The following is a 23,264-nucleotide window of genomic DNA, read 5'->3' as shown; positions in this document are numbered from 1 at the left end:
AAAAAAAAAAAAAAAAAAAAAAAAAAAAAAAAGAATGAAAGTAGACCATTATCTGACACCATGCACAATAACTCAAAATGGATTAAAGACTTGAATGTAAGACCTGAAACTATGAAAATTCTAGAAGAAAACATAGGCAGTAAGCTCTTCAATATCCATCTTAGCAGCATGTTTTCAAATACCATGTCTGACTGGGCAAGGGAAGCAGTAGAAAAACTAAACAAATGGGACTATATCAAACTACAAAAACCTCTGCACAGCAAAAGGAAACCATCAACAAAACAAAAAGACAACCTAACAATTGGGAGAAGATATTTGCAAATCATATATCTGGTAAGGGGTTAATATCCAAAATATATAAAAACTCATACATCTCAACAAAAAAACTAACAACTCAATTAAAAAATGGGGAAAAGATCTGAACAGACATTTTTCCAAAAAATATTTAGAGATCTCCAACAGGCATATGAAAAGATGTTTAATATCACTAATTAGCGGGTAAATGCAAATCAAAACTACAATGAGATATCACCTCACGCCCATCAGAATGGCTATAATTAACAAGACAGGAAATAAATGTTGGAGAGGATGTGGAAAAAAAGGAACTCTCATACACTGCTGGTGGGAGTGCAAACTGGTGCAGCCACTATGGAAAACAGTATGGAGATTCCTCAAAAATTAAGAATATAAATAGCATACGATGCAGCTATTCCACTGCTGGGTATTTATCCAAAGAACATGAAAACACAAATTTGTAAAGATATATGAACCCCTATGTTCATTGCAGCATTATTCACAATAGCCAAGACTTGGAAGCAATCTAGATGCCCATTCAAGGGACGAATGGATAAAGAAGATGTGGTTTATATAAACAAGATGTGGTTTTTATACACAGCGGAATACTATTCAGCCATAAAAAGGATGAAATCTGGCCATTTGTGACAACATGGATGTATGTTGATATGTTTGATAAGCAAAATAAATCAGGGAGAAAGTAAAATATTGTATAACCTCCTTCTTAAATGGAAAATAAAAACAACGATCAAACACATAGAGACAGAGGTTGGATTGGTGGTTACCAGAGGGGAATGGGGAGGGAGGAGGGCGAATGGGATGGTTAGACACATGTGTATGGTGATGGATTGTAATTAGTCTTTGGGTAGTGAACGTGATGTAATCTACACAGAAATCAAAATATGTTGTACACCCGAAATTTATATAATGTTAAAACCAATGTCACCACAATTAAAAAAAATTAAAAAAGAAAAAAAAACCCCCACACACATTGGATTGTGTCTCACATCTCTACATAGAACTGCTTTCTGTTCCATTTATCTTCTCCTCTCCTTAGTATCATCCATTAGCCCTGGCTGTGATGCTTCTGATAACCTCCCATTGTTAACTCTCCCTACTCTTCCTACCTGTCCACTCAGTTGGAAGAAACTGTTGATACTTTGCTGCTGTGATTTTCCAGACTAGGACTTGTGTTGTTATTTTGTATTCCCCTGGCCCGCAAGTAGAAATATCAAAGAGAGGATTCTAATTATAGCTTACGCTGCATATGTAAAGACCAGTTTTGATGGACTTCTATCAACTTCAGTTAGTCCATGAAGCTCAAATAATAAGCATGCTAGACTTTTCCGTATCTTCACATCTTGTGGCCTTCCCTGTCCGTGGCCATTCCTGTGTGTCTTTATTGTGTTCAGTTCACACATATTACAGATATAGTGGGTGATCTCTGCTTTATAGAGATGGCAATGAGCTGTATACATAAAATAATTTTCAATAAAGCTAAACATCCCTTAAATATAAAAATTTTAAAGAAGTTTATTGGATTTTGGTGGGTCTAAATCTTTCTGACAGATCCTATACATTTCTTTTTCTATGCCTTTGTCAAATAGAGGACACTGGACCTACTCATAATTTAACCTTTGCTTTGTCATAGTGAACTTCAGGTCCTAGTGTGAGCTGCAATACTGTGGTCCTTTTTGTCTAGTAATCAGTTTTCCAGATTTACTTGTTACCTTAATATTGGTAAAGTTTATAGCTACCTGTGTTGGTACTGTTGTAAAGTTTACAGCTTCTGAAAATTTATGCCACATTTTAGTTGGCTTGCATTTGTCCCAATAGCAACATTTTAAGAAATGTTCAGTTGGTCAGATCATAAAAGGTCATTTTAAGAATATATAATTTTTGGAATGTATTTGATCAATATGAACCTTCATTATTTTTAGACATGTATTCTTAAGAACTTTTTGATTATATTGAATGAATACATTAGATGTATTTCTTTATTTGGAGAAAGTTTATATCAGGAGGGAATGTCTATAATCAAAGGACTAGATGCATAAATGTAGAATGGACTACTTTTCCCCACCCACCTCCCCCGTCTGCCTGCTCCTCCAGTCGACTGCCCAGTCAGGCAGCGCTGGTGTCCCCTCCCTCCCTTCCACCCCCTCCCCCTCACTGCTCTTACAGCTGCAGCTGCAGGAGCTGAGTCAGAAACAAATTAACCATTCCTAAAAACCAGTCACCCAGAACTACAATGAACTGTTAAAACCATCACATCCAAGCAAGTTGCTAAAACTTCATGAATAATGCAGAGAAACAAGTACATGCTGCAAATTGGGTTTAGGCAAATAGACTGTCTGCAAATTGGCCTGCTTCCATGCTGTGGCACCTTGATCACCCAGTGGAAGATGGTTTTGCCCTGAGTGTTGGGCAGGTTTGAGGTCCAGTAGCCAGACTTCTTTTCCTGAGTGCTGTTCTGGACGCCCCCCAGGCTTCACACCTCATACCTCACTTCATGTACTGCTTCTGATCTTCTGTATTCCAGTCCAGGTCATTAGGCACATTAGAAACATGGACAAATGTGATTTAATTCTGCAGAGAAGTATTTGCACACATGGATGGACATGTTCCTTGTCCGATGTCCATCAAAGGTTTCCATAGTGGAAAGTTGGGGGTACCTGAAATGTCCACCCAGAGAAGGGAATGCAAACTTAATTACAGTCCTTCTGGCCTAGGAACGTGCAGCATGAGGCTCTTGCCTATAGCTTCAAGGATATTATCATTATTGACAAATATTTTAGTTATTCAAGCCCTTTTCCACTTATTTACACTTTTTAAACTTTATTCTGGAGGTTTTCAATTTCTGTAAGACTAAAAAAGTGGGAGAGTGATGTTAGTCATCTTGTTCACTGTTGTGTACAAAACAAACTATAGCAGGCAGCAGCATGCAGTACTTCATTTATATCTTTGTAGCAACCTGATTTAATAGAACAGGCTGACTTCAATATTAGTGAGTAATTTGCATTTCATCTGCATAAGCAGACATTAGTGTAATAGCCTCAATTAGGGATCATCACAACGCCGTGAATTGCCTCCATTTACTGTCTCCGTTTTTTTCTCCAGGTTGGGATTCCAGCAGTTTTTCAGTCCTGTCTTGAGCCCTTCCTTCCTTGTGGCATTAGGAAAGCATTCAGACTTCTCTGGAAACTCAAGCCATTTCCAACCACAGTTTTCTTGCACTGGGCTGGGCGGGGCTGAAGGCCTTGGAGGTCTTTTTGCTTTTGAAGAGCGTTAACTCTTTTTTTTTTAAGCTTTTAAAGCATTCTCCAGCTGGTGTTGGAAATAAACCTTAATTTCCCTTAGCTTTTTTTCTTTCACTGAAGGAGAAAAGCAACAGGACTGAAGGTAGGAGGGGAGTGGTGGAAAATCATTGTTGCCTTCTGTGTTTGCTCTCTTCATCTCTTTTCTTAGTAAATTGCCTTGGGAATTTCTGCAGTCAGCTATAATCTACTCTTGAAAGGCCTCCTTTTGGACCAAGTTCTTCAAGTGAGCCAAAACTCTTGCTAGGACTGTAGGGCTTGGAAGAAGACAATGAAAAGAAAGGGAGTATTAACATGCGGTCCTTCTATGGAGATTGCGAAATTTCCTTAAGTTGCTGTAAAGGTGGCTGGGGAAAAGGCAGGAAACTCTGCTTTTTGGGAGGCAGCATTCACTACCTTCCCCTCTTCCCTCTCTTTCTTCTTTCACCCTGCTGCCCGCCCAAGTTGGTTGCAACAGAGAGGTCTTTTTACATGGTTCTGAAAGCAGGTTGTGGAACCCGCCTTCACATGCTGTGTTGTGGGACACAGCGTTTGTGGTTCCTTGGTACCATGGACAGATACCAAACAAATACTTTTCCTCTTGGTATTTTGAATTACAGTCTCACCTCATATAAACATATAAACATAAAATGCAAATGATAAAAATTTGACTTTTATTATGCTTCCCAAGTCAGTTAAACATGGAAACTTTGGAACTAGGTTAAACACAATTTTTATATAAACCACCAAAGACAAAGGTATTTTTATCTGATGGCTGGCATTTTAAAAGGCATTCCTTTCCCTCTACCCACTAAAGAAAAGCTCCTTACACTACCCGATCGGAGACAGTCTTTCTGAACCTGTGACTTGTGCCTTTAATCCAGTTGAAAGCGAGAACAAATTGACTCATGTTTCCTTAATTCCAAACAAGGATGTGAAGGAAGCTTGTTACTATTTTTTTTTTTTAAAGATTTTATTTTTTTCCTTTTTTTCCCCAAAGCCCCCCAGTACATAGTTGTATATTCTTCGTTGTGGGTCCTTCTAGTTGCGGCATGTGGGACGCTGCCTCAGCGTGGTTTGATGAGCAGTGCCATGTCCGCGCCCAGGATTCGAACCAACGAAACACTGGACCGCCTGCAGCGGAGCGCGCGAACTTAACCACTCGGCCACGGGGCCAGCCCCAAGCTTGTTACTATTTTATGCAAGGACCTGGGTTGGAGTTTTAAGGAATTAGGCAGAAGGTGGGTGTGTGTGACACTTTATCTGTCTTAAAGATCCTGAAAGTTATTCCTAGCTCTCAGAAATGATAAAAAAAAAAAAAAAAAAAAAGGAGGAGGTGGAAACAGAATTCAAACACTCTATTCATCAGGGGAGCGGAAAGGGAGTGTGGGAGGGTACAGATTCTTTCATTCACTCCACAAAAATATATTCCGCACCTATTACGTGCCAGTCACTACTTAAGGTTGTGGGGCTACAGCAATGCATAAAGCAGACAAAAATGCCTGCTCTTGTGGAGCTTACGTTTCAGTGGGAGAGAGAAACCATAAATAAGGTAGATACATAAAATACAGTGTTTGACAGTGATGAAAGATGTGAGAAGAAAAATAGGTAAGTGGTTCTGAAATGAGAGTGTGTATTTGAGTGCATGTCAGAGATTTTAAATAGGGTTGCCAGAAACGGGATATTTTAGTAAGAGTTGTGAATCAGGTGGGGACAAGGAGGAAAGAAGGATGACCAGGTATGAGGTCACTGTATGACCCAGGCGAGGGATGATTGCTTAGACCAGAGTTGTATGTAACAGGACTGTCGTAAGAAAGAGTTGGATGGAATGATTTGCCAGATGAGACTGGAGGTGTCGGAGAGACAAGTGGGAGGGCTGGCCAAAGGGTTCTAGCCTGAGTATCTGATGCAGCCCCTTGATCCCTCTGCTGTGGTCTCTGAAGCAGTCACCTAAGACTTTCAGTTTGTCCTGTTTTATACTTGGTGTAATTATTTTCACACTAGTTTACAAGTTCCCTGAGAGCAAGCCTATTTCTTTTTCTTCTTTCTTTCATACCTCATGGAGTCCAGTAAATATTTGTTGGCTTGAGCTGAACTGACTATTCCAAGATCAGCACTTAAGAGACACGGAACATTGTAGAATACCTACCAGCTTTAGAATGGTTGACTCACCTGTGGTAAAAATGGCAGCCAAGGGCAGTGATGGACTCTTCTCTGAGCCAGCCAGCCTCATTCATGCCCCAGAAACAGATGTGTGAGCTCAGAACACCAGGAAGAGAGGCAGAGGTTCCCTTCAAATGCAGCCCCCTGGGCTCCCTATTCTGGCTCTGAAGCAGCCATGGAGTTACGTGATTTGGAAGTAGGGGATTGGAAGAATTTGGGATTTTGCCAGGTGGTATGACCTCTGGTTGGAAGGCCAGTCACTGAAAATGACCCAGGGTTTTTAGTGTGACCCAAACCCAGGACAAGCCAGCAGGGCAGTGTGGCTGAAGGAGGGGCAGGAGTGGTCCGGGTAGGCACTGCTAGATGTGAGCAAAGCTCCCAGAAGAGTCAGGCTCAGCGAGATGTTCCATTCAACACAGCCAACTGGGCTCTTTGCACTGAGGAAAGACAGGAGAAGCAGTAGTAAATTCACGCCTGCTCTTTACTCTTTCTAGCCTGTCATTTTTTTGTGTCTTGCTGTAGATTAGTTGATCTGTTTGTTGAATTTGAAAATCATGTATGTCAGAAGAGTCCACTCCTCACTGACTCTTTCTGTTGTATTCCCAGGTGACAAAAGTCATAATTAATGCTAGTGAAATACATTTCCAAGTCTTTTCACAGAAGCAGAGCAGGTTTCATATTACTCCCATTTTTCAGATGAAGGACTGGCTCGGGGATTAAGGGTGGAGGTGTGCACAGTCTTTCTAGCCAATAACATAGATTGAATATCATCCGTTTCACCATGGGAGAAGTATTTTATCATCTCTGATGCTGGATGAGCTCTGCAGAGCAGGTTTGGATGGCATGATTAGAAGCACTTGTACCAGCTGCCCTTGGTGTGGACTGGGTCACATTTTAACCAGTCACCCCTGGAGGTGGCCTCTCCTTCAAGCTCTTCAGGTGTTAACTAAATGCCCTAAGGTCAGCGGTTCTCCCAGTGTGGTCCTGGGACCTGTGAGTTTGGGAGAAATGCAGAATCTAATGGAGCCAGATCTGCACCTGACAACCTTCCCAGGTGATTTCTGTGCACATTCAAGTGTGAGAAGATTAAAGGTGCTGTGCATCCCCTATTTATGTTGGACTACTTTTAAAAATCGTGTCACGTGACAATCCCAACTGTGGATGGTTCTTAGTCACGAGGGCTCCTCTTGTATAGGCAACTGCACCTCTCATTGCTTATCTCTGTTGCTCATTTCTCGAAGCCTTTTTCTGTTCATTTGTCCAGTTCCTTTAAAATGTCACAGGAAATGTGTAGCCCGAGTTTCTGCTGATTTGCAACCGAAGGTAGAGTGTGGCTGTACCCCTTCTATGTCACTCAAATGCCACGTATGGGACTGGATAGGGAAGTGTTGCTCTTTACATTCTTATTTGATTCATGGGGATGCTAAAAGTGCTTCCCTGACTTTAGGCTGACTTTGCTTAAATATCCTCTAAACAGAGGTGTTAACTGGTAGACTAAGGCTAAAGGTCTAGTCTCAGGTCCCAGTGAGAAGATATAAAACAGTCCTCCTCCTACTTTTCAGACCCAGAGTAAACGAAATGAATCTGTTTTTCATGCCCTACAAAGCAGCAGTCTGGGTGCTGGGTTTTGTTCTAATGGCACCTTCATCTGCAGTCAGGGTTCGAGGAAGCCTCTGAGTGTGGGATAATGATGGGTCTTCATGTCTCTTCCCTGAGGAAAGAGCCCCAGCCCCCCGGGGGGTGTGGTGAAGTCTGGGGCCCTGCTGTCCAACCACAAAGATTACTGAGGACATTTTCCATGCCTGTGGCTCTGGTCTGTGTGGATTAAGGGCAGAGCCCATGGGAGACCACACTGGGCCACCAAAGGGAGCCACCCTTGCCAGCTTCCCATTCCTGATTCTATAGTAAGTGCTACCCACACTTATAGCCCTGCATCTGGAGCTGCCACCGAGCTAATGGTCACACAAAGGATGTGGCCGAGCCAGCCCCATCTCTCTTTATCACTCACTTGCGTTTCTACTCCTGGAAATATGTCTGCCTTTGGGAAGGAATGGGGGCCGCTGTCTGCATCTGGGGGTGGTGTGTGTGGAGCTTGGGCATGAGGGGGTTGGTGGGTGGTAGATCACCACAAGCCAAAGAGAACTCTACCTCCTGCAAAGGTACTTTAAGCCTCCCCACTCACATGCCCTGACTATTGTCATGTTCCAGTAAGAAGTTGATTCACTTTCTCTGCCTGAAATAATTCAACCAGTGATAAGCCTGCACGGATTCATGGTGATTTGATGACTGCATTGTGGTGTTAGAAGAGTGTGTCCTTTTGCTTGTCTTCTCTTGTCAGTGGCCTGTGGTTGTGACTCTTTCTGTTAAAGGCTCTCTTGGCTCAGACTCTAGTGTGAATTGATGGTTAGGGCACTGAGAGAGAACGTGAGCACCCGCCCACAGAGCCAAAGCCTGGTCCAAAGCCTGTGGGCTGTCTAATCTTTAGCTGCTCCCAGCTCTCAATCCCCACCACTCCTTGAAAATCCAGGGGCTGCTCCACGGCTTTCCCTTGGAACTGACTCAGGTGAATTCGGTGGATCCCGGTGTGGAGCTGATCCTCCTGAGGCAGAGACCCTGGAGGGGAAAGGAAGTCAGAGTCAGCTGGATCCCAGAAGTGGGCCTTAGAGGCAAGTGGGGAGAGTGCTGTTGGAGTGCTTTAGTTTGCTCATAAATGGCACCACCACCATGGCAAGACATCATCCACATTCGGTGAACCTGAAACGTAGCATGGAGCATGTTGGTTGGATGGTATCAGAAAAGCATCGCTCAGCCAGCCTACTGTGAACATGGCTGATGACTGTTCCAGGAATTAGCGTTTGTCTAATCCAGAGAAATGAAACAATGCTGCCCATTCATGGCTCTTCCCCTTTGTATTGTGGGACTGCAAAGCGCCCCAACACTGCCAGGCGCTCTCACTTCTTGGGATCTATTGCATCTGCATCCTCAGCCTGGAAAGCCGTGCCTGCCTTGATTCACCCAAATACCTGACTCACTTGCCCAGAGTTTGCCTGGGGGTCTTAGGCTTCTGGAAGCTTCCCTGAATGCTCAAGATGACTGGGTACCCATCCTTGGCTCTCTCGTTTCATCACTTCCTGTGTTAGACGGAACGTATCTATTGGTAGGTCAGTCTGTCCTTTTAGACTCTTAAGTGCCTCACGGGAGCACCGTGTTTTCTTCATTTTTGAGGCTGGGGTGCAATGCCTTCCCCATAAAGTAACTGCCTGCAAGTGGCTCAGTGAGGAGCCCCCCTTCTCCATATGATGTCTCTCTGTGGCTCTGTTATTCATGGGAGAAGTTACAGCTAGGCAAGTGGCGGATTTCATTAGGAAATACTGATTAAGTATTGGGTTCAGAAATACTGATTCCACTGAGTCTTCTAACCCTAGGTTTTCTAGTCCTGTTCTTTTCAGAAATGTGAAACCACATCCACATTGTTTCCTAATTATGTTCTCCAATATGTTGGGCTCACCTAGCTGTTACCACAGAGAGGATGAGCTGTTTTCGCATTTTCACTGCTGCACGGGACCCTGGGCTTAGTCCTCCTTGGCGTAGCCTGGAAATAAACCCGGAGGGAGAGCGTCAAGAGGTCGGGGTGACTGGCACGCATCTATCTTCTCCTTTTGAGTGGAGACACTTTCAGTTCAGATGTGAATTTGTTACAAGAAAAAAACAATATTTAAGGTTTGCCCCACTTAATTGTGAAAATGCAACACTGTATTCTTTTACAGTACCCCCCCCCCACCTTGGTTAGTGAGTAAACACTAATCAAAACAGTTGTTTTAGAAACCCTTTTCTCTGATGCAGTTTTGTTTGCGTTATATGATACTTGCTGTGGGTTAATGGCAGTTTCCATCTTGAAGGATACTTAAAGGAAGAGCCGGGCCCCATGGGGTGGGTCAGGTGGACTACTGAGTCCTGCCATCTCTGCTCCGTGACATGATTGATGCCAGATTGTTCCCTTTTGACCCCGGCTAATGATCCTTATCTTCTCTCCAAGGATTAGACATTCGCTTCTTTTTCTTAAAGTGTTTAGGGCAGGGATGGTGAACATTTTCCCTGTCAAGAGCCATTGACCCCGGGAAGGAAGAGGCCATCTCTTCGAGGGCTGATTGTGCTGTGGAGAGGCACCCCCAGGGCCCAGCTGGGCTGTCTGCGTTCAGGCGACCTTCTCCGCACAGTTTGAAGGACCTGACAGATGACAGGAGGTGCCTCGCCAGCCGCGAGTGCAGTGCCCCCAGAAGGCCTGACTAGTCACTGTATGGAGAGTCTTGGGTGTATTTTAGAAATGCCATTGAAGCCTCTAAGGTTGGAGAGAGAAGGAAAAGTAGTCTTTGCTGGGACTAAAATGTGCCATGTGCTTTACCAACGTTACTGTTTTCATCAGCGCATCACTTCAGAATGTTGGAATGTGTATTTGTTTATTTATTTTTCCTTCTTCTCCCCAAATTCCCCCAGTACGTAGTTATATATTTTAGTTGTAGATCCCTCTAGTTGTGGCATGTGGGACGCTGCCTCAGCATGGCTTGATGAGTGGGTGCCGTGTCCGCGCCCAGGATCCAAACCCGTGAAACTCTGGGCTGCTGAAGCGGAATGCACGAACTCAAGCACTCGGCCACAGGGCCGGCCCCTGGAATATGTATTTTTAATCCTGTTTTACTGATAAGAAAACCGAGGCACAGAAAGGAATCTCTTCTGAAATGCCGACATCGATTTAGGAGTCTGGATGGTGGTATTGTCGAAGGTGTGGTGGGGTGGTGCAGAAGGCCAAGGGCAAACCAGGGTGGTGGACGGTGCAGGGAGAGGACCATGCCAGCTGGGAGTGCAGGAGAGGGCCGGTGGCGTGGACACAGTGCCCCCAACAGGGGGCAGGAGAGGAGGTCAGGGGCTGAAGGTGGCAGGTTCTGTGAGCGAGGCTGGGGAGAATGGGGTGCTTTGCAGAGGCGGAGTCTAGGAGAGTCCTGGCTATAATTGGTGCCTGGGTAAGAGAGTTGAGTAGTTTCGATGTGTGTCCTCGGGGCTGGTACGGTGGGTATGTGGTTTTTGGATGGTTCTCTTCTCCTAAATTTTCTCCCCAGAGAGTAAAACAGACTTAGGCCTCACACCTTGTTGAGAGGGACGGTCTCCTATGGACACCACCACGGACTCTGGATGCATCCAGAAAAGCAGAGAGAGAATCGGCTCGTTTGCTCAGGAAGCTTCTCTTCCCTTGTGCCCTGTCAGCAGCGGGTGAGAAGGGCCGAGCCGCAGGCAGTGGCTGCCATTGTGCTGTGGCCGCCTCAGGGGAAAAACACCCCACACTCAAGCAAAACTGACTTGGCAGTGTGGTTTCTTTGTTGTTGTTAAAACAGAACTGGAAAGAGAAATATATGTAATTTTGAAAGAACATGCATCAACATTTCAATTGAATTCTAAAATAAAGGGAATGATTAAAGCCCATAAATAAAGTAAATATTTTAAGGTTCTCCACATCCCTAATCCGGGGAGAAGAGAACAAGGGAAGAAGACGATGTAGAAAGGGAGGAGGAGAGGGAGGGGGCAGGAGGGCAGCCGGCCAAGCCATTTACAGGAGACGCACACGCACATGCACACGCGCACACAGTCTGAAGTGAAAAACCCTGAAGTAAGAGGCCCAGTCACCTGTTTTTCACGCCTCTGATTTCCTCAGGGTGTGTTTTCTGCTTTTCAGATGCTAATGACCTGATTAGCCCGGGTCAGCAGCCTCTTTAGAGGGGTGGTGGCAGAGTGCTGACCCTCTTGGCACATGTGCAGGGGTCCTGTGGACTGGGCAAGCGCTTCAGCTTCTCCGCAGAGGGAGGCCGGATGACTGGATGGTCCCTGAGGACCCTTCTCTCCACCATTCTTTGATCCTGGGGAAAAAAGAAGGCGTGTTTTAAACAGACTTCCAATTCATTAAGTGGCCTGCGCTAGCTGACCCCAGCCTTTTTGCCTTTGAGAAGGGACACTTTTGTTAAAGCAAAGATGGGAGCAGACGGAAGTGCACTTTGCTGGGGCCCTAAGCTAACCAGCTGCCTCATATTCAGGGAGGGAAATAGTTTCCTACGAATAAATTTAGAACCAAAGGTACAGGGCTCTGCCTGGGCTGCCTTCCTCAGTGAAGGTGAGGAGGGTGGAGGTGGTGGTTGCCAGGGTAACAAGCCATAAAACATGTAGAGCTGGGTGGGGCTAAGCGGGATGGTGATGACAGACAAGTAACCATGCATGTAGTTGCATAATTGGATGTCTGATGCAGCCCCTTGGTCAACAGCTCCTTGGAGGCTCTTTGCCACTTTAAGGGGCACTTCAACATCCGGTGCCTCCTGTGTTCCTCTCTAGCACAGCGCCTACAGTGCCCAGTTGTCCTCTGTTGACAAGTCATCTTCTCCACTGACTGTGCGCTTTGTGAAACCAGCTTGTAGCTCATGTATCTTTTTCACTCCCCTGCGTGGCATGGCCCTTGGAACACAGTAAGTGGCAGTGATTGTATGAAGGAAGGAAAGAAGAGAGGAGCTAGAATTGCCTGCTGAGGGCTACAAAGGAGCATCCTGGAATGTCCAGGGTCCTAAAATTTCTTTGCCATTTGGAATTCAGAGAGAGCTGCACCCATGTGCTGTAAACATATGCCGGACATATCCAAAACTCACCCATTGACCCTCTTTTAGGGATCCCAGGTGAACAGATCCCTGGCCTTACGCAGTAGAACAAGTACATGTGTCCATCAGTTGTGTATTCTGAGCATTGACTGCATGCGAGATGCTGTCAGAAACTGGAGGGAAGCTGGCACGCGTGAGAGTTGGCTCTGGTGTGGGAGATCACAGAAGTGCACATGGAAAGAAGAGTAATGCTTCCCGGAGAATCCGCTGAGTCTCAGGAGTGAGGTCGTGTGTGTGCAGAGTGGTTGTAAAGAGAGCAGTGCCCTTCGTAATCTCCAGGCTCATGGCCTCTCGCTCCCTATGGCCTTGCCTTTGGATAGAGTTTTTAGAATAGGCTTACTTTTTTGGGGAAACAGTTTTAATTTTACAGAAAGGATTGAGTAAAAAGTACAGAGAGTTCCCATATGCCCCTTCAACATCCCTCAGTTTCCTGTTATTAATATCTTGCGTGAGTATGGTACATTGTTACAATTGTTGAGCCAATGTTGATATGCTATTATTAACTAAAGTCCGTATTTTACATTAGGATTCATTTTTGGTGTTGTGCATTCTATAGATTTGGACAAATATATAATGACATGTATCCACAGTTGTAGCATCATTTAGAATAGCTTCACTGCTCTAAAAATCCCCATGCTCCATCTATTCATTTCTCTCTCCTTCTCTCCCTCTCTTCTCTTCTCCCTCCCTCCCTCCCCCTTTCCATTTCCCTTTGAGCTCCTGGCAACCACTGATCTTTTTACTGTCTCCATGGTTTCGCCTTTTCTAGAATGTCATAGTTGGAATCATACAGTGTGTAGCCTTTTCAAATTGGCTCCTTTCACTTAGTAATATGCATTTAAGCTTCCTCCATGTCTTTTTGTGACTTGAGAGCTCATTTCTTTTATCGCTGAATAATATTCCCTTGTCTGATGTGCCATATTTTGTTTATCCATTCACGAGTTGAAGGACATCTTGGTTGTTACCAGTTGGTGGCAATTATGCATATGGGTATGATTTTCATGTCTCTTTTGGTAGTGTGGCCAAAAGGATATGGCAGTGTGGGGCTGTGTCTTTGGGGGCTGGGCCCATTTACAGAAGGCAAGACTCTAGAATGCTCTTAAGTTTGGCTAACCTGTGGGCCGTGACCAGGCCAGGTGTTGGGGGCGTTAGGAATCTGGATAATATGTGATCCTCCTAGGTTCTTTTTCTAGACCTCATAGTCAACTTGGTCGATTAGGTAATCAATCATTTATTGACATATTAGGTACTGGGGATATAGAGGTAAGTTATTCATGGTCCCTGACATCAAGGATCTCACAGTTTAGTGAGGGGGTAGAATTGCAAAAGAATCATTATATGCTGGTAATATTTAAACAAATACTGTGTGAAAAATTAATGACAATGGCTAATTTGTGGGGTGAAAGACAACCAAAACACCAGACAGCACTGTCATCAGAATTCATTCCAGCCCCACATGGCTAGTGTTACGATGCAGGTGAATACTAGGACTTCCCAGAGAGGGGTTTCAGAGGCTAAGGCAGGCGTGTTCAGGAGGAGTTGGCCGGGCACACAGGGAGGGGGAGAGGGAGGAAGCAGGGAAACCCTGTTCCAGGCTGGAGCCTGAGGCTTCCTCTGACCCCAGATGCTCAAGAATAGCATTCAGCTGTCTTATGGGCTCCATTTCATGGCAGAGGCTCTGTTTCTGGCAACAATTGCCCATATTCCCCAGTGTCCCATCTCTCGGGGAGTGGCCTCCCCACAAACCCACTTGGCCAAGCTGGAAATCTGAGACTCCTTCACTCTTCACATCCCACGTTCGGCTCTCTCTCTAAATTCTCACATCAACCCTTCACCATCTCTATTGTCTTGTCCCAACTTTGCACAGACTTGCTCAGATGATTCCAGAGCCTTTTAACTGCTTTCCTTCTCCTATCCCCTCCTTCCTCCAATTCACCCACCCTGTCTGGCCGTGCCGGCAGTGAACTTGATAAAACCCTGTCTCATTAAATTCCTTCCCTGCTTCAAATCCCTCCAGCGCCCTCGGTCACTGCCTGAGAGACAGAAAGTTGAAACTCCACAGCATGGCAGCACGAGACCCCACCCCGTGCGGGCTTTCCCGTGTCTCCAGCCTGATGCTCTCACAGCCACACTGAAGTGGTTGTCCTCTTTGAACACACCACTTCCCTTGCAGCCGTCAAGGCTGTATTCTTGCCCTCTTCTCGTCCTCACCTTCCCCTTCTGCACGGCACTTCTCACATGGTTAATTCTTACTTAGCCTTCAAAGTCTGTTCACTGTCAACTAGTCTGAATCTCTACTCTCAGGCCCCAAGTTCACAGGTTTTTCCACTCCTTTTGTGGCCCCTTCCTGTGGCCATTACCTTCTCCTGTGACATTGGGTTGCTTGAGGACATGTCTGTCTCCTCTGCTAGGCTGTCAAATCTTTTGATGGCTGAGTTGTCTTTATTTCCTTTGTAACCCTAGTACTCAGCATAATACCTGCTTAGTAGATAATCAATAAAGGATTATGTTACAAACACATATTTAAAGTGTGATTGCACCCCAAAGGAATTTGGGTTTAAATTCAAACCCGAGCAGTCTTGTCTCATCAGGTCTCATGATCTTGCCATCATTTACATTTAGCCTCTTCACCCTCAGGCTGAATGGGCTACTTTTTGGCTAATTAGGGGTAGGGGGTATCCTCATGCATCCCCCCCTACTCACCATCATCACCACAGGCTCTTCTCACAGCCAGCCCCCAGAACAAAAGCCCTTGCTTTTGTATGTGTGTGTTTCTCTCTGAATTTACAAGGTGACATAGTAGGATGTGAGTGAGTTTCAATGGCCCAGTTGTTTATTTTCATTGTACAAACAGAACATATGGCTAATTCTATTTCGACTAACCATTTTCGGTTACTCTCCCCCACTTCTGAGAGCCTCTAATCCCAGCCCTGGGGCCAGCAGCTATATCACCTCTTTGGCCTTAGTTTCGTCACCCGTAAAATGAAGATGTCAGATTCTATCAAGGATTCTTACCTTGTGGTGTGGTCTGTGGAATCTCCTGAAGGCCCACAGAAGTTTCTGGGTACCCATACCCTCTGAAATTGTAATAACATTCTGTGTCTGAATCTCTTTTATGACTCGTATATGACTTTCAAATGAATCTGTAATTCCAAAAAGCTTAAAAGTTGCTGAAGAAGGATGATTTTCGAGTTCTGACCAAGCCAGTGTTTTCACTGAAAAAATAGTTTCTGCTGTCTTTTTTTTTTTCTTTGAAATTTCAACATGTAATAATGAAGCAGCACTTCAGGTTGAAATGGCTGGGCTTCCCGGTCATCAGTGTGTCATGTGGCACATTTGAATTCATGTGAAGAAGTTCCAGAGTGGAATTCTTTTGACTCACTCAGTGTGACAGTAACTTGGGCTGTGGGCTTCCTGTCTGGGGAAAGGAGCATAATCCAAGGTTGGCCACTGATTTTCTGCCGGCTGTCTATTGTCACATTTCAGAGTTATTCTTTCTTGGATCTCTCTAACTGGTGAGTCTGAAGAGCAAATGTCACAGAGCTAAATCATGGCGTACGAGGGGCTCGCTTCTCCTGGCTACACCTGAAAAATCATGATGTTTGTGTTCTCTATAGCTGGTGCAAACAGATTTTTAAATGTAAGCGTGGACATTTCACCTATGAACAAATCTCTCTCATTGTGACGTTTTCAGTAGCAACCCAAACGAAAAAAGGAAAGTTATTATCTCCCGCATGCAGAGGAGGGACTTCTTGTTCTTGTTCCACGTTTTCCCACGGTGTGCTCAGTGAATGTGTTTAACTCTTGGTGAGGGAAGGGAGTGCTGTAATTATTAGTGTTAAAGTCAGTGATTTTTATGGGCCTGAAAGCGTGATATTCTACATGTATCTTTCACTCTCCCACTTCCCTTGACACACTCTCCGATGCCTTTGGTTCCTCACTTCCACATTCTTTCACTGAAATAAATGGGTTCTGATTTCTTCACTGCTTCCTTCTAATGTTCTGGTTTTTCTTTCTCCACACACTGAGGTTTCTTCATTGTGCTTTTGGCTGAGCAGGAAGCACAGGAGCCCTTAGCTGTGCTTTTCAGCGCTGATATTTACAGGCCATGCAGGAGGCTTCTTTCCCAAGGACAAAGCAGGAATGGGCCCCAAAGCCCTTTAACTAATTTGCCCTCTACTCCTTGTTATTATATGCTAGCTTAGAATGTAGTACATTAATTGCATCTTTTAAAGGAACATATTTCATTTTAAAAGGCAAGAACCATGGAGAGAAAAGATGGGGGGAGTTATAAAAACCTTAACAAATGATGTTCTGATTATACCTCCTTTCCCACCAGAGGTAGGCTCCTAATTGCCCTTCATTCACAGGCTAATAATGCACAAATGGCTGTGCCCCAGGCACATTCAGCTTGGAAGCGGGTGGGAGAATAAATGCACACATTCATTTATTGGCTAAGCAAGGGCTGTGCTTGACCTAAAAATAATGGATGTATAATCAGCCCGCAGCTGCTGGAACGGGCCCTGCCTCTTCCATGGGATCATCTACAGCCTGAGCTCTCAGGAGCTACTGGCCGCCCCTTGGGGCTGTGCTGGTGGGGTAAGGGGGCCCCCTTTGAACACCTCCTGCCTAGCAATCTCAAAGCTTCAGGAGAATGGCAAACCTTTGCTTTTCCAACCTGATCCTAGCCCTACATTTTACAAGTGCGGATTCTGCTTTGAGGTTGACTGTTGTGCTTTTTTGATATTCACCCAGAAGAGACTCATGTGTCACTTCTTACTCACTCAGGCACCTTTTCCGCTGCTGCTCTGACTTACTGTTCTCAAGCTGAGTATGGGGTGGCAGGAACTGTCTTCTCCCCTGGTAGGAGCTGCACCGCCCTCATTGGCATGTGTTTGTAACTGAGGTGGACAAAGAGTTCTCGAGAAGGGAGAACCTCTGAGCTCCTGGGAGAAGTGGGAGTTTTGTGTACGGGTGAAGACTCTGGAGCTGTCCTCTTGCTGGCTTAGAGTGGGCTCTGGGCCCTTCCCCTTGCTCTGCATTTGGGGTCTTCTTGCTTTTTGTATTGCGTGACTTTCAGGCAATGGGCACATGTGGAATTCCCTCTCTTGGGACTTGGAACCCATTAGGACAGTCTGCACAGTATATCAGGTGTAGTTGAAGAGGCAGAGGACCTCCAAGCCCTGTTCCACCATCCACAGGCTGAAGCCAAGTGTACACCTGCATCTGCACACACACAGACTCACAGACACATGTGCAAGACCCACACACAGCAGGGGCTGCAGACTCTGATGGAAGAATAAGGGAGCATCGCGGTTATCAGTCATTTGTCACCAAGGAAGCCTTGCATACATCACGTAACCCAGGAATGGGAATCACACCTGAATTCTACATAGACAGACTGCTTCTAAAGAAGGAATGATTGATGTACAATAGGGAATGCATCCAAGAGCCACATCAAGCATACCCTTGGGAATACCTTGGAAGCATACCTTGGGCCCTGTTCCTAGGTGAACCCTTCATACTCTAGTCTAATGGGCCTGCACAGCCGTGACAAGGCCTGGATGTTACACAAATGGAAAACCCAATTTCTTGAACTCAGGAGTGGCCTCCAGCAGTTACAGCTCCAGAAGAGACCTCCCATGGTGCAGCTAGCCCTGCAGCAAGGAAGCCAGGACCAGGCTGTGGGAAAGGGTGCTGCTCCTTTGGCCTGTGTAGGCCGCTCCTGAGCCACATCAGAGGGCTTTCAGTAGTCGTTGGTTTGGGGTTTGGGCGTGATATCTGACGTGGTGGAGTGTCTGCTGGCTCCTCCTCCACCAGCAGGAATTGTGCCTCTCATAAAATGACAAATTATGTGTCATTTATAAACATCCTTGGTCCCTAATCCTTCCTAACCTCTAGGTAAACAGCAGTTTCTCCTAAAATGTATTGTAAGAATCAACAGAACAAGTCAGGTTGGGCATAAAGACTTTTTGGTACCACTATGTTTTAAAAGTAGATGGCAACTTTGAGTTTTAATTAAGCACTGTGCTTTCATTTTATTTCATGATATTGGCTCTTTGTAGAGAGATAGTATCAACTGTTTTATTCCAAAAGCAGCACTCTAAAGTAATATCTCTTTGAATGAATATTTGGTTATTTTGGTTTTAACCACAGTGTTGTTTACTGTGGTATTGTTTTCATATGATATAGGGACCAATGCATGATATTTGTTAAAATATTGATTGTAGAGAGAAAGGAAAGGTTTGTAGTACTTTGAGAGAGGGTATCTTTGTCCATAAAAATGGAACTTAACTGCCTGTCACTTTTATGAAGGGTAAAGAAAAAAAAAAAAAGCTACAACTTAACAGATGCCAGATGAAAAGATTTCTGATCTAGACCTCACCTAGTGCTTTATAGCATATGGAATTAAAAAGCAAAGTATTTTAAAGGACATTTCAGCCAAAATATGTAATATTCTTAAAGATTAGCTGATCTCTTGAGCTTTGATAATAAAAAAAAAAAACTACTTTAAAATTTGTGAATCTCTCTGTGAAGTTTGTAGTGATAATTCTCTTGCATAAAAGAAAGATTTGGGAGCTTTACTATTTTATTATTCAGCTTTGTTTGGAATAGATAATTATTTAAACTAATAAAATGAATAATTTTTTAAAAAAAATTAAAGACAATTGGGATAGAAAGTACTTACTCTTCAAATAGAAATTATAGTTTGTTCTAATTAAAAGAGATTTGCCAAAAAAAGTAAGGGGAGAATTTTTTGGCATCACTCAAAGATAACTTTGGCATTTGTACAAGGATGTTTCTCATCAAAGGGTGAGAAGGCGCTGTCAGGCCTCCCTGAAGTCTTCTGTTCTAGTGCCACTGAAGAGTCATTTGTGATATCCTAGAGATTAAAAATATACCAATTAAAAGATAGAGATTGTCAGGTTGGATAAAAACAAGTTGCAACTATTTCTACAGAAAGCTCAACATAGATAGATTAAAAAGAAAAGGATGGAAAAAGATACACCATGCCAACCCTAACCCAAAGTGACCATGTTAGTATTAGAAATGTAGACTTTAAAACAAAGAATATTGCCAGGGATGAAGAGAGACGTTACATAATGATAAAAGGTCAATACACTTAGAAGACATAGCAATTCTAAATGTGAGCGCACATAACAACAGAACTTCAAAGTACCTAAAGCAAAAACTCATAAAGCTGAAAGGAGAAATAGACAAATCCACTATAATAGTTAGAAATTTCAACACTCCTCTCACAGTAATCCACAGAAACTCATAGAAGAATATAGAAGGACCTGAACAACACTAGCACTCAACTTTTGTTGTTAGTGCCGTCAAATCTGTTCCAACTCATAGCAACCTTATGTACCGCAGAGTGGAACCTTGCTCCATCTTTTTTGCACTATGGTCACATCTCCCAGTGCTATATCAGACCATAGTTTGCTCCTATTCTTAGGGTTTTCATGGCCAATTTTATCAGATCATTACTCAACTTGACCTAGTGGATATTTATAGTACAGTCCACCCAATAACAGGAGAATATGCATTCTTTTCAAGTGTACTTGAGACATTCACCATAAACCATATTCTAGGCCATAAAATAAACCTTAATAACTTTAAAAAAATTGATACCATACAAAGTGTGTGTTTTTACCATAAAGAATTTAAACTAGATATCAATAACAGAAAGATATCTGGAAAATCCCCAAATATTTGGAAGTTAAACAATATGCTTCTAAATAAACCATAGGTCAAAAATCACTGGATTATTTCCTTTTGAATTGAATGAAATATTCAACATTCATTGAATTTTGAATAGAATGAAAATGAAAATGCAATACATCAAAATTTGTGGAATGCAGCTAAAGTAGTGCTTAGAGAGGTATTTATCGCATTGAATATTTATATTAGAAAAGAAGAAAAGTCTCAAATCAATTATTTGTTTCCACCTTAAGAAACTAGAAAAAAAGAGCAAATTAAACCAAAAGCAAGCAGAAGAAAGGAAATAATCAAAGAAACAGAAATCAGAAAGAAATGGAAAAAACAATGAAATCAAAAGCTGATTCTTTGAAAAGATCAATAAAATTCATACATCACTAGCCAGACTGACCAAATTAAAAGGAGAGAAGACACAGATTGCCAATATCAGGGATAAAAGAGAAGAGTTTGCTATAGTCACTAAAAGAATGATAGGGAATATTAAGAATAACTTTATGCTCATACGTTTAACAACTTAGATGAAATAGACAAATTCCTTGAAAGACACAAATTACCAAAGTTCATTCAAGAGGAAATAGATAATCAAGATAGCCCTAAATTAATTTAAGAAATTGAATTCATCCTTGAAAACTTTCCACTAAAGAAAACTCCAGGCTCAGGTGGCTTCACTGGAGAATTCTGCCAAGCATTTAAGGAATAAACATTACCAAGTCTACACAAACTCTTTCTGAGAGTAGAAGAGGGGAGATTACTCCCAAGTGATGAGGTCAGCATTGCCTCAATGTCAACCCCATTACAAGAAAACAAAACTACAGATCAGTATTTCTCATGAATATAGATGCAAAAATCCTCCACAAAATACCAAGTGTTTCTTAGCTAAATTTTTTCTGTTTTAAAAACTGATTATTTTGATGATAGAACACAACTAACCATAATCTTTATTCATATGAATCAAGAGCCATGACAGATCACTGGTAGCTAAGGAGACCCTGTGATATTGTGAATTCTCTTAAAACGTATTTCTGCTTGTCATCGGGTGGTTCATAAGCAAGAAAATCTTATTACCTAACTAGCTTATAAAGCAAACCGTATTACCTTATAAAGAGGTACCTGGAATTGATTCTCTTCTGCTGATGTTCTTCTGGGATGGGATAAATCTGCCCCTCTTCTTCAGGGTATATGTAGCCCCATGCTTGTATCTGATAGCTTTATTCTTATTTATTAGAAGTGGTACTGGCAAAAAAACAAAGTCTGTGTCTCTGGGATTTGAGAGCTCCAAGATGTTAGCTATAGAACTGAAGAAGTGATCCCCCCAGGAACCTGGGTTCTGTGGAGTGATGTAGTTCACTCCAATACATACTCATGTGTTTGGAGGCCATGCAGACATATCCTTCTTATAACCAGACTTCAGCCAACTCCTTCAGATCTGCGTGTTCCCTGCCTTCCCACTCAAGTCCGTGCCACTCACACAAGAGGAGAATGTGGCTCTGTTCGTTACCCCCCAAAGGCTGGAGTTGAAGCCCAGGGTGGCCGGCCACCTGCATGATGTTGCTTTGAACTCTTATTCTATCTAAATATTTTAAGTTAAGTTTTTATCCAACTCCATCATATCAGTGTTTGATTTAACACAAAAGCCATTTCATGTAAATCTATTGTTATCTGTTCCCATTTTATAGATGGGGCGTCCAAGGCTTGGAGAGGTAAAGTACTTTGCCCAAGGTCACATAGCTAGTAGGTGGTGACACCAGGTTTGAAATGCAGGCCGTCTCATTGCTTAGTCTTTGCTCTTCACGGGTCCACTCTTCATTACTGAATCCCCAGTGCCTAGAACAGTGCCTGGCAGGTACTCAGTAATTATGTGTTGGATGATGTACACTGGGGTGGTCTGGCATCCGGTATTAGGAACCCAACCCTAGGCACATGAGCCATCTGGGTCAGGATCAAGCTTGGGTTCTGGGAAGAGCAGCAGATCCATGCTCCCGGTCCTCCTGCATGCATCAGGAGAACTAGACTCTCCCTTCCTCCTGTGTGCCTTCAGCGCTTTGTAGTGCTGCCCTACTGGCCAAAGAGTAATTGTGGCATACTCATCTTTATGTCTTGCTGCATTGTGACCTCTAGAGGATGGGTCCTGGGTCGAGTTCATCTCCTTATTCACAAGGCCTAGCCCAGCTAGTACACGTTAAATGTGACTGATTGAGCTGTGGGTTATAGAAGTTGATAGGAATCTTGAGCTAGAGAATACAGAGGCAGGGCTCCTCCATCTGCCTTGCTCAGAGCCAGGGCCCATCCTTGAACACGAGTGAGAGTCCAGGTACAGGCAGAACTAAGGCTGGGTTCCTGCCTAGAGGGCCGTCACTGAGGGAGTCAGTCAGTCCTTAGAGCCACCATGCTGCCCTTGGGTCTCTTGAGGCAACCGTCATACCCCAGGGAAAAGGAGGTGCTGCAAAGCTTTCCGAGCCCAGCTGCAGAGAGCATGGTGGTGCAAGGGCTTTGAGGCAAGGAAAGAGGGAGGTGGAAGGAGGAATTGTGTTTTGGCTGTGTTCAATTTCTGGATATAGTTGGCTATCAAGTGTAATAGTCTATATACAGCTGGAAATAGAGATCTGGAGAGAGGGAGGGAGGGGGATGGGCATCATTCTCCACAACTTACACCATCCCCCCTTCCTTCTACCTCTAACAGACCAGACTGTTCTTTGTATTATTGGAGGCGAAGTCTGTGTCCGAAATGAAATGAATTCTGTTCACTCACCTTTCCAGTGGAAATTCTGTAATTGTTCATATCCTCTCTGTGTTTTTACCATCTGTTGAGTCAGTTTAATTAATTTTGTATGTTGTTTCTTTATTTCAGAAAAACTGTACAACTCCAGTGGACGAGATTTAAGAAGGGCCCTTTTCTCCCTGAAGCAGATCTTTCAGGTAAAAAAGGAAACAAGTGCTCAAGTCCTGTCTTTTGCATTGCTTGTGGAATTAGATACAGACAAGTTTGTACCTTTTCCTGGTTACAGAAAGAAAAGTCTCTTTAGATTACAATGTAAATTAGGTCAAATTATCAGTTCAGAATACTTTCAACATATCAAATATTTCAAACATAGTAAAGACC

General features: G+C 43.6%; 1 protein-coding gene across 14 annotated transcripts in view; it reads left to right on the top strand.

Moving 5' to 3' along the window:
- The window catches only part of FHOD3 (formin homology 2 domain containing 3), a 456,138-nt gene that overhangs the window by 181,162 nt on the left and 251,712 nt on the right, over positions 1-23,264 (top strand). For all 14 annotated transcript variants that reach the window (XM_046671920.1, XM_046671919.1, XM_046671918.1 and 11 more), the window contains exon 4: positions 23,013-23,080. In XM_046671920.1, coding sequence (XP_046527876.1) covers positions 23,013-23,080 — 68 coding nt within the window. The remainder of the gene's footprint in view (positions 1-23,012; positions 23,081-23,264) is intronic.

Source organism: Equus quagga, chromosome 9 (genome assembly GCF_021613505.1).
Source record: "Equus quagga isolate Etosha38 chromosome 9, UCLA_HA_Equagga_1.0, whole genome shotgun sequence".
Taxonomy (NCBI): Eukaryota; Metazoa; Chordata; class Mammalia; order Perissodactyla; family Equidae; genus Equus; species Equus quagga.
The sequence above is the reverse complement of the archived record's forward strand: the minus strand, read 5'-3'. Positions and strand labels throughout refer to the sequence as shown.